The 12,835-nt window shown below is 34.3% G+C and overlaps 1 protein-coding gene across 1 annotated transcript in view; it reads right to left on the bottom strand.

Annotated features, from left to right (window-relative positions):
* C29H8orf34 (chromosome 29 C8orf34 homolog) overlaps positions 1–12,835 on the bottom strand; it is a 238,264-nt gene that overhangs the window by 43,844 nt on the left and 181,585 nt on the right. Inside the window, 1 exon segment of the mRNA XM_010970618.3 lies at positions 12,385–12,461. Coding sequence (XP_010968920.2) covers positions 12,385–12,461 — 77 coding nt within the window.

Below are 12,835 nucleotides of genomic sequence, written 5' to 3'. Positions count from 1 at the left end.
CTGCTTCTGGGAGTGCCTTCCAAGGCTGTTTCAGAAGAAAGGACACCATGTGGAGGTACTGGGACCACCTGGTTTCCATCGCCAACTTGAGCACAACTCCATTACTTATATAGTTACACTGACATAACAGCTACAATGATAATAATGTCACATCACACTCAAACATCTCATTAGGAGGTACCGTTATTTAATTAGATAAAAGGAGAAACTTCAAAAGAGATTAAAGGCCAGAAAATGGAAATTATTCAGACCCACACCATACTATAACCCACAGCCTAGGCAACAGGCTCCAGCCAACTGGGAGGTACCCAGGTCAGAAGAGCTGCAGCTTTGAGTGCAGCGGAAAGAGTTGTAACGTTATGTCTGAAGTACACCATTATTTCTATTTAGGGTAATTGCCCTTTGGAAAAAGTGGCTAATGAATAAAAAACACCTAAATAGTCTCAGAGAGCTTTTTCCTCCTTCAATTCAATCCCACAAGCATTAATTGAGCATCTCCTCCTCTTGGCACTGTGCTAGGTGCTGAGTCTCTTGAGATGAATATGGCGCATTATGACAAAAATTCTATTTTCTGCTTTATTATCTTACTGGCAAAAACATCTTAATGTTGATAATCACAGATCCGTATTATGGAAACCTCTGAACTCATATCAAACATGGTTAAAATAATTTGGCTGATGATTTTGCAAGCCACACTGCCACCTATTTTCTCAAATTCTAAAGGACATTCAGAGCATGCCTAAAGAAATTCTGACTCTATGTGATTTGGACCAACTTATTCTGAGTTTCCTTTAGCATCTTTAAAATGGGGATAACAACAATACTTACTTCCAGGATTGTTGGAATAATGTAAGAGTGTGTTATAAACTGAAATGCACATATGAACGCTATTGATTTTTGAAACCCAGCCACAAAGATGTGTAAAGACAAAGTTCGCCTTGTTACACTCTCTTTTACTGACTGTGTGAAAACACATTAAAAGTTGACTATTTATTTGACATTTGCACATCATGGCTGAGCAAAGGCTGAAAAACCACAGATAAAATGAGTATGTTACGCCTGAATTTGCAATATACAAAAGATGATTCATTAAGTTTCTTTGCTTTCCTTTTATGTCAACAGCTGTATGAAAAAAATCACTCATCTAAGAAATAGCATCAGTCTTCCCTTGTCCAGCAGAAAACCAGTCAACAGTGGAATGAGGAGATTTTCCAAAATGTTACAGAGGTGGTGTTGAACCAAAGTTCATGAACTAAATTCACTCTGTAGAATCAGCCTCCCAAGACAGAATTTAAACAATTAAGCAAGCAGTCTCATAAAAAGAGAGAGAAGTGGAAATTTGGTGTTTTACAAATCTGGATTAGGAGTAATATAGTTAAAATTTAATGTTTGTTAAAAGTGAAAGTGATAAGATTGGCTAGGGTCAGTCACCAAATATAAAACACTCCTTCGTGAATTTTCAAAATTTTAATTTATTAATGACATATTACATTTATAGGGCTTTATTTCTTTTCTCTCTCTCAAGTTGAGGAGTAATTCAAAGATGCAGTCAAATATTTAATTAAATCTATATGGACTGAATTAATCAGACATTCTCACAAATGATTTAAAGAATAAGAAATTATAACTGTGGCCTCATACATAATTTTATCAGTCTTGGAAAAGTTTAATATCCCTTTACTTAATATAAGTAAACGTGTCTGTTACTTGACCAAACCAAACATGATTTTCCAAGATCTTAAGGCATTCAAAATCTCTTATAAATTTCCTTGTAAGAGAAATAGCTTTTCTAATTCTTTCAATCCTTGTGCCTTAAAAGTGTTTAATACAAAAAGACAAAACAGTCACATAATGCAAAAGAAACAGAGAGCTATATGCTAATGTTCATGCTCTATAAGAAAATAGGGCAAATACTCAAATTTCTGAATGATCTGAACAGTAATTCTTGAATCTTGTTTATAGCAGGGCAATTCTTATTTTTGAAATAAATCTCGTACCCAAATCTCAGGTATAAGTCAGGTAACACTGGAACTTCTCTGGTTGAAGGAGAGCAGGGCTCAGGCTGGTGCTCCCTAAAGCACAGTACATGCACCTGAGCCTCCAAAGACAAGTGGGAACGTGATTACTTGAATCCCAGTAGTGCCACAGAGTGGGTGACTGTGGCTCTGAAGTATGAGACTTGGATTCTGTCTTAGTCTGCTCAGGTTGCTGTAACAACATCGTTGATTGGGTGGTTTATGTACAATAGAAATTACTTCTCAGCTTTGGAGGCTGGTAAGTCCAAGATCGAGGTGCCTGCAGAGTCTCTTTTATAAGGGCACCAATCGCATTCAGGAGGCCCCACCCTCATGACTTAATCACCTCTTAAAGACCCTACCTCCAAATAGCATCACAGGGAGGATCGGAGAAATAGGTTTCAACACACGAATTGTGAAAGGACACAAACAATCAGCCTACGGCAGGTTCCAATCACATTTCCACCCTGAGTTGTAGTTACTTACCTTCTCCAAGACTTAGTTTCTCCATCTAAAAATGGGGATAAACCAACTTACCTCACAGAGTGGTTATACAATGTTAAATAGGTTACTGTAGGTAAAGCTAAAGCATTTCTCATGGGTCCAGCCACAGTCCCTGCTCTCAAGGAGACAGAACCTGAGAAAGAGAGTTGCTAGCCATACTCAATTCCCTTTCTCTACATTTATCAGTCTCTACAGCAGTGAACCTCAAGCAGGAAGTTCTGGCCCCCCTAGAGAGTTTGTAGTCCACTATCCTCCAGATGGGAGTTCCTGGGTTGGACTTGCATGCGGACAAAGAACTTAAAGCAGAGTAGTGCAGAGACATTAAGATGGTGTGTGTGACTGCCCTGATCCAGGGTTAAAGCAGAGGGATGTCGGACAGCTCCCAGCTTCCGAGATTACTGACTGGGAGAAACAGTGGTGGTGTGCTGTAGGAAGAAGTTTCTGCTGAGGGGAAGGGTGCTGGCAGGAAGAAAATGATGAAAAGAGATTTTGAGGTAAACGATATGTTGGGCATGGAAAGACTGCAAGCAAAATGAGAGTCAAGGAGTGTTCCTCCATCGTATGGTCCACCATAAACGCAGTCTAGTGAGGCAGATCCACCAAAGCGTTGCTGATTTCCCCCAGACTGATCACTAACATGGTCTCGAGTGGTGGGATCACAGTGTAGAAAAGGAAATGGCATCCCTGGCAGAGATAAATGATCTGCACATCCAAGGTCTGAGTACTGTTTCTTCTCATTTTATTGCCCTCCAAGCTGGGATATTTTTGCCCCTTTGAAGAACAGACTCAACATGGATATTTCTCAACTTTTGTGGTCTCCAAGTGTAATGTCTGCTATTTTTTTTTTTAAACATCATTTGACGTTTGTCTCCTTAGGCAATAAACCCTTTATATTTCTTCTTTGAGTGATCCTTCTAGAAATTCCCTTTTATGACATGTCTGCTTTCTTACTGTTGGGATGCAAATACTTTCTTAATAAACATTAAAACACATCGGTGAAACTTAAAAAGGAAATGACAAGTTCCAGAAATTCACATTTAAATAAAATAAATACAGGCATCTGATTCATGATTATTAAGAAATATGAATAACTTTTTATAGTTGTGACATCATAGAGAGATATTTACTTACAAATTACTCAGCTTCCTTTTTCCCCAAGGAGCTTACGTTATTTCTGAATCAACATGTCCCAATGTACTGAATAAAATAATTGGAAGCAAGGATGTCAATTATGTCTCTAAATTTAGAATGTTCCTGTGAAAATTATTTAAGCTTTGTTTCAGAAACACTGCAAAAATCAACAGATGAAGTATTTTTTATATATGCAAACTAAATAATCTGCAGAAACTGGTGAGTAGGTTCCTGGATTCTGGCAAATGATACACCAAACTTCTCTTGAAAAACCAAATCCCAAATGTACATTAAAAAAAAAAATCATGAAAGAAGTCAGGTCTCAGGGCTGTGATAAAGAACAGCTACTTATTGTATGAGGTTGAATTCCTTAATTTTGCAAATGAAGAATGAAAGAGAGGGCTTTATTCACCTTATATGAAAACATGTAAAGCTATAATAACTAAAACAAAAATAGCGCACAGGTCAACAGAAGCTAAGGCGCCACTGCCCAGATGATAAAGCGGTTAAGTGAGCAGGCCTGGGATTTGGGTTGCCTGGGGTGGGTGCAGTCTTGGCTCCTTGGCTTACAAACTGAGGTGCTCAAGGCAAGTTATCACATCTCCCTAAATCTAAGTCTCCTCGTCTATAGGTTGGGTAATAATTAAGATCTGTTGGCAAACAGTAAGGAATAATGTTTGTAAAGTACCTTGCAAAAATCAGTATTAAATAAATATTAGCTGTGACATTATTAAACCTACAAATTAAGATAAAAAGAAAAAATCAAAATAAGAAAGGGATGGGTTCTCAAAAACAAATGACACTAACAAATTATATTTGAGAATATATTGTTAGATCCTTGCCTCACAACAACCACCAAAATAATCTCAAAATTGATAAAAGAATTTAAAGGGAAAATATAAAGCATTTTTTTCTCTTAAAGCTCTTTTTTTTTTTTTCTTTTTTTGAGGGGGTAATTAGGTAGGTTTATTTATTTATTTTTTTAATAGCAGTACTGAGGATTGAACCCAGGACCTCTTGCATGTTAAGCATGCACTCTACCACCGAGCTGTATTGTCCCCTACCATGTAAAGAACTTTTAAGTAAATATCTAATATTTGGGAGGGAAAGCTATGTCTAAAAAAAATGAAAGAAATCCAAAAGAGAAAAGTATAGTTTCAGTATAATTAAAAAATCACTATGAACAACACTAAAAAGCAAAGGAAAAATTACTGAAAATATTTACCACAAATATACAATGGAATAAGTCATTATTTTTGATGCATAATGAATACTAACAAGTCAATAGGAAAACAAACACCACAAAAGAAATATGGCCTATGGCAAGAAATAATTCATAAAAAACAGAAATACATGAGTCTAACAAGCATATGTAAAATTTGTTCATTTGTAATCAAAGACATTTACTAGTAAACAAAGAAATCCAACTTTAAGGACTAAAAATATTCTATATTACACTTATCAGTGTGATAAGTTACTTTTGTGAAGTTTTTGTTTATTCATTTACACATTTTAAGAGAATACTTAATTCTATTAAGGGTTTAAGAGATTCCTGGTCAAAGTGGCAAATTTGTGACTTTTTCTGATACTTATCAAGAACTTTAAAATAGTTCATACCCTTTGACCCTTTAAGGAATCCAGCCTAAGAAAAACACCGAGACAGACGATGATTTTGTGCACAGTAATCTCCAAAGCATTACTTCTAAGCCCCAAATCTGTGTTTCCCAGCCCTTTCCACATGAAAACATAGAAAATAATATTTGTACAACATACAGCAGGACCTGGAATGGGCTATTTGCACCAGAATGGGACTCAAAGCATTTGATGAGAGGGCTGGAGTGCCTCCATTCCAGCACGTCTGTCACCAACTCATGATCATCCAGTTCACAGCCATCATCAGCCTGGGACAGCTCTCTGGGAATATCCAACCTAAAACTCTTAACACTAATTCAAATATAACAACAGTGTATTATGATTTGACACTAAAATTAAAGTCTTAAACATTAAAAAAGATAAGAGGATATTTGGTCAAATTGATACTAAAACAGATAAGGATGCAAAAATACGTGGGAATTAGAATTAGGTTTATAAAGAACTTTATGTCAGACTATTGGCATTATGTAAAGTAAGGAAAAGCAGAATGCAAAGTTGCTAATGGACTATAGTCCAAAGTTTAAATCATGATATGACAGATTTGCAGATTTACAAGCACAAAAATACTAGAAAAATAAAACAAAATGTGAAAATTCATCTTTCATGTTATGGTTTTGGATTTTAAATTATATTCTTCATTGAATTTTCCAAAAAATTTACAATAAATACAGTATGTTTATAATTTAAAGATAAACCAATTTGAAATAAAGATAACTGTAATATAGATAATAGGAAGTTATACCAAATTGCAGTTTTGAAATATTTTGCAGATCTAACGTTGATACTGCTGTTGATATTTTATTAACTTTTGTAAATCTCTCTAAAAATCTATGATGCATGGAAAAGATGAAAAAAGACTTAAATGTTTTAAAAAAAGATGGACATTCAGTATGACCCAACAGTCAACAACCTTTCAAACACAGTTTCTAAAATAACTTTTTCCCTAGTGCTCTTCTAATATACATCATGTTAGGTCAATATAATAGCAGGACTATATCCTATTTTTCCAGTTTGAGTCAGCACACACCTGAGACTCAGACTTTCTGTGTAACCACTTCTTATAACAGGCCAAAAACATGATCTTGATTAGATTAATGTGGTTGAAGACGCAAGGATGCCCAAAATGTTTAAGCTTCTCTAGGAAAGCACTTGGTATCTAACCATTTTTGTGTAATCTATTTAGATTTTATAGCTGAAGAAGATGAAACTGTAAGTGAAAATCTTCTTATGGGATCTTAATGTTTTTCCATCCCCACCAAGGGACTGAATGTTAATTTAATGTGCTTCACACACAAAGACACCATTCTAGCACATACCCTGCACAGGTCATAATCAGAGTATTTACAAGGTTTTTACGTCACTACACAAACATCCATATTGCTTTTCTTCTGTTTCAGTATATTTATTTATATACCAATCAAATGACATTTGCAGTAGCTGGCAATCATTTTAATAAAGAACTAGAAACAACTTCAAAATACTGAAAATGTCCAAATACATTTTCTTTTTCACCCATCATGTTTATAAGAATTAATGGACTCATTATGAGTTGGGATCTCAGGACATTAATAGCACATTGTCATACACCCTCTTGGGCATTATTTGCTTAGAAATCAAGTGTGCTTGTTCTGCATGAATGCATACTAGGCCACTCTTCCTTCCTCAACTGTCTTAAAAATAAAATACAGAATTTTAACTGACCCTGAGAAATAATTTCATAACTTTATTAATGGAGACACAGTGAAATTATGTAGAGAGACTGATTAATTACAAAAATTACAATCAATGTTTTACCACATCATATTTTATCATCTCAGGCCATTTCTTCCAATGCAACTGTGACATTTAGAAGTTACACTTTAAAAATTCATAGAAGTTTTAAAAAATAATATTTGCATAGGTTTGGGCAAATATTTCTACTGTCAGTGTGTCAAAAATCAACAGACCTGAAATGTCAAAAGGAAAAATCCCACTAGATTCCAAAATTTGGTGAGATACCTTCTTACTATAGTACTTGGTTTTAAGCAGTTTACTGGCATCTTAGATCTGTGGGTGATCAAAGCCAAGCAAAATTCTACAGGCTAGAAGGAAAATGAAACGGTAAAAACCTTTAGGGTTGAGCAACATGTACACTAATTGCTCTTCTTTAACAGACAATTCACTACTACAATTAGCTGCCAGCAATTTGTCAACAGTATCTTTCAAGAGACAAAATCCACCATAATTTATTATTCTATTTGGTGAGATAATAATGAACATTAATTTCTTTCCCTTTTTATTTTGCAAGAGTACAAGTTGAAATATGTTTAGTCTTTAATTCCATAAATGCTGGCTGTGTTTCTATTTTTCCATGCTAGGTATATAATGCAAGAAAAAATTGCAACTTGTTCATTAGCCTATTCATTCAACATTTCTCCTTTGACCAGCTATTTAAATTACTACACATAGAATTACAAACTTTCTAAAATATGTGCAACAATTTACTTATCATAAAATTATACTTGGGTATGAAAAAGAATTTGGAGATGTTTTATTGAAAACATTTAAAATGTCAAGTTGTGAAAATGATGAAACATTCAATTTTCATGAAAGAAGGGTTGTTTGTAGGGAGAAACAGTATTAGCAAGAAACAGGTAGAAAGTCAAAATATCAAAATTCATAGTTAAAGATATAGTCTAACACATAGAAATCTGTTGCATTCCTTTACACTAACAGTGAAATATCAGAAAAGGAAAGTTAAAAAAAAAATCCCCTTTAAAATTGCATCCAAAAAAAAAAAAAAAAAAAAAAAAACTTAGGAATAAACCTGACCAAGGATATGAAAGACTTATACACAAAGAACCACAAAACATTGCAATCTACAGATTTAATGTAATCCCTATCAAATTACCCAGTACATTTTTCACAGAGCTAGGATAAATAATCCTAAAAATTATATGAACTCACAAAAGATCCAGAACTGCCAAAGTAATACTGAAGAAAAAGAATGAAGCTGGAGCCATAACCCTCCCAGACTTCAGACAATACTACAGAGCTACAGTAATCAAAACAGCACGGCACTGGCACAAAAATAGACATATAAATCAATGGATCAGAATAGAGAGCCCAGAAATAAACCGCACACCATGGTCAATTAATCTTCAACAAAGGAGGCAAGAATATACAATGAAGAAAAGACAGTCTCTTCAGCAAGTGATGCTGGGAAAGCTGCACAGCTGCATGTAAATGAATGAAGTTAGAATAATCCCTCACACCACACACAAAAATAAACTCAAAATGGCCTAAAGACTTAAACATAAGACAAGACAATATAAACCTCCTAGAAGAGAATATAAGCAAAACACTGATATAAATTGTAGCAATGTTCTCCTAGGGCAGTCTACTGAGGCAACAGAAATAAAAGCAAAAATAAACAAATAGGACCTAATTAAACTTATAAGCTTTTGCATAGCAAAAGAAACCGTAAGCAAAACAAAAAGACAACCTACAGAATAGGAAAAAATATTTGCAAGTGATGCAACTGACAAGGGCTTAATTTCCAGAATATACACCAGCTCATACAACTCAATAACAAAAAACAAACAACCCAATCCAAAAATGGACAGAAGACCTAAACAGACATTTTTCCAGAGACATACATTCCAGGGCCAATAGGCACATTAAAAAATGCTTGGGCTAGTTATCAAAGAAATGCAAATCAAAACTACAATGAGGTATCAATTCAGATCAGTCACAATGGCTATAATTAAAAAGTTTACAAATGATAAATGCTAGAGAGGGTGTGAAGAAAAGGGAACCCTCCTTCACTGTTGGTGGGAATGTAATTTGGTGAAGCCATTATGGAAAACAGTATGGAGAACCTGAAAGTATACTTATCCTATGATCTAGCAATCTCACTCCTGGGCATTTATCCAGAGGAAACTCTTAATTTGAAAAGTTACATGCACCCCAATGTTCAGAGCAACATGATTTACAACAGTCAAGACTAAATGTCCATCAACGGATGACTGGATAAAGAAGTTGTAGCATGTACACAATGGAATACTACTATATAAAAAAGAATAACATAATGCCATTGCAGCAACGGATGGACCTGGAGAGTATCATACTAAGTGAATTAAGCCAGAAAGAGAAAGAAAAATACCATATGATATCACTTATGTGATATCACTTAGAATTAAAAAAACAAACAAACCAAAAAACCCACAAATGAACTTATTTACAAAACAGAGACAGAAAACAAACTTATGGCTATGGTTTCCAGGGTGGTGGGAAAGGATCAATTAGGAGTTTGGGATTTGTAGATACTAACTACTATATATAAAACAGATAAACAAGGTCTTACTGTATAGCCCAGGGAACCTATATTCAATAAGTCATAGGACTTGCCAAAACACCCACAACTGATTTTAAGTATATGAAAATGCTTAACAATTAAGACTTGCTACACAAATATGTGGTATTACTGGCATTACTACTACCATTCCAGTTAGTTTTATGTTTCTCCTCAAACAGCTACGACTCTTCAGAATGAAAATGTGCTATAATAAAACTTTTAGTAGCTTCTAGGAATTTTAAGAAATCTTTCCCTACAGGAGTCCTTTTCAGTTCTCTTCTACTTTAAGAGATGATGACCACTTACATGGAGTATTATAGGAGTCGGCTTATGATGGGCTAGTCAGTACTGACCAAGGAACAAAATAAATCAGAAATTCACAAAGGAGAAAGAAGAACAGTCAGTAGGATACTGAGTGCTACATGTCCACTTAATTGTCTTTTCATCTTCCCATCATGCTCACATGCTTGTTTAATACTTTCAAAATAGAATAAAATTTTGAAGAGTAAGAAACTACAGGAATTGTGAAATTAAAAAAAGATAGTAAGTCTGTGGATCACTGATCTAAAAAAGTTTACATACTACATTTAGGAACTAAAAGGTCATACTCAATAACTGCTTCTTGGTATTTTCTGCCTAAGATTTCCTTTTTGTTGTTTCAATTGTAATGAATAGACTTATCTGACAAATCCTCCTCTGACCTTCACAGGAAGTAGACATACTAAGAGACATTCCAGAACCCAGAAAGGGGGGGGGGGAGGGAAATTCCAAACGAATGATTTGCTTATTTGGGGGAAGATAAAAATGTAAACCTAAACGTTGCTTTTCCCTCACTCAAATATTCACAGAATATTTTAAACACAAGTTAAGCCACTGGGGAAAAAAAGTTTCCAAGAGTCTGTTACCCACTTATTAATATCCAATACCCAACATGGAAAGTTAGCAAATAGAGACAGTATGTGTTGAAACTACTCTAAATTGATTTTCAACATTTGTGGCATGTTTGTATTTTTGCAGGATATGACTCAAAATTTGCTTTGAAGTATTTTGCATTTCTTACAGTAATAAAGAAAAAAAAGTTCTGTTTTGTTCCAATTCTCCACTAATATTTAGATAAAGCCACAATTTTCTTTTTGATTTACCAAAAATACAATCCTAAGAAATATTATTCAGGGAATTTGTATCTAAAATATCATCAGTTCGACATAATTTTTTAAATCCATGTTTTCTTCATAATAAAAGCAGCTATCATATAGAAACCACGTTCAAGGTCCTGATATTAACCTATTTATCCATTTATTGTTTATATTCCACATATTCCCTCCAAATGAAATAGTTAATTTGACTTTGAATAGAATTACAGAATTTTTAAGAATTCAAAATCTAGTGAATATGATCCATAAAAACAAGTAAAATTGGCTTAGCACAAATCTTGACATTAGGAAAACATGATGTAAATACTGTGAAAAGAAAGCAAAAATCTCCGAAGGTCAGTTTGAAATCACTCAGAAGAAGCTAATTTCCTTTTTTCTTCCCCCTCTTTGTGTTATTAGGTATTATTAAGTAAGCCAAATACTATGGACAAGATAAATATTGATTTTAGAAAATTATTAGAAAAAGAATCTAATGGTATTCTTTGAGATATGAGGAAGACATATGGGCTTTGGTGGTATTCACAAATGATAAAACAAATCTTTGCAAAAAGTGATGAAGGGCAGATTATCCCAAACAGAATGATGACATGCTTTTATCATCATGAGATTATGAAGACATACTGAAGTTTAAAAATGGCAGAAAGTTCCTTAAAAAAAAAAAAAGTTAACACAGACCCAGATTACAATCCAAATATAGTATCTGTACCAATACATTTCCCATTATACTTTCTGATGTGGGAACATTATTTGGAACCCTGGGCTTGGTTGTGGCATAATCCACACTTTACAGGGGACTTGGCAAACAAGAATACATTCACAGAAATCATCCAGAGGGACAGAAATCTTTGAAAATTACACAATGTAAGAATTCGCTGAAAGAACTGATTGTGTTTTGGCTGAAAAAAAAGTCTCAGATGGGACATGCAGCAGAGAGTACGGAAGCACACAGACCCAGTCTAAATATCGAGTTTAGAAGACTGCACAGTCGTTTTTAGAGCAACTCAGAATCTTTCATAAACTTTATATTTACAATTTATACATAGATTTCAGTTTTTCTGTGTTTTTTCCTTTCAACATTAGATTGTACTAAAAATCTTAAACCTAATGGTTTTCTCCCAACATACTCTATGGAAGAGATACCATTTAACAAAAATATCACAAGTACTTCACAACTAATAGTACCACGTTTAAGTTATATGAACACTATCAGGATAAGCAACACATTTCTTTTTCTATCACGATGCACATAAACTTGTTGAGGTTTAAGATGCAGCTCATCATCTTTTAGAATGTTCACGTGCACCATTAAACAGTTAGCAATACCAGAACTTACCTTTTCCAGCCCCATTTCTTCTTCTTCTGCAGTTGCTGGAAGAGCTCAGTCCAGCTTTGTCCTGTACCTGTAATCAAGCTGGCCACCTACTGATACGAGCATCTGCATGGCTGTGTGGGATATACTAAGATGCACATTTTAAAATATTCTTGAACTTAAATAATGTTGTTCCCTATTTCTTTCTATTCCTTGTAAATGTTCTGATTAGTGATACACATTAGTTTTAGAGATAAAAAATAAATAAATGAATATACTTACAGGCCCTGTTAATTTAGATGCTGTCTCAAATTCTTCAGCCTCTTCCATTACTGCTTCTTCAGTCCCAGGTAAGGAATCTATTTTCACAAAAAGAATGAATAAATTATAGTCACATACTGCTTACTAACTCTCTGACATATAAACCTATTATGAGAAGCATTTTAAAGTGACTGAACTGGGTATTGAAAAATCATAGTTTTTGTGATTTAAAATAGAGTGTAGAGTGTTACTTATTTCACTTAAAGACAATGTTGGAAAACATTAGGTAGTTTTAATTTACAAGGGCACAGTGACGTCAGGAATGTGCAAAAGCTGCAGTCATCTTAGTCTCAGCAACACCTCTTTCGGTATATTAGGTAAGTGTTGGAAATTTCATGTCCTTTTTTCTGTCTTGTAATTTTGTATTTGTTTTAGGCATCAATTGTTTGGTTTTTAAAAAAAATTTTTTGGC

Source organism: Camelus bactrianus, chromosome 29 (assembly GCF_048773025.1).
Source record: "Camelus bactrianus isolate YW-2024 breed Bactrian camel chromosome 29, ASM4877302v1, whole genome shotgun sequence".
Classification (NCBI taxonomy): domain Eukaryota; kingdom Metazoa; phylum Chordata; class Mammalia; order Artiodactyla; family Camelidae; genus Camelus; species Camelus bactrianus.
Note: the sequence above shows the minus strand (reverse complement) of the source record. Positions and strands in the feature narration are given on the sequence as shown.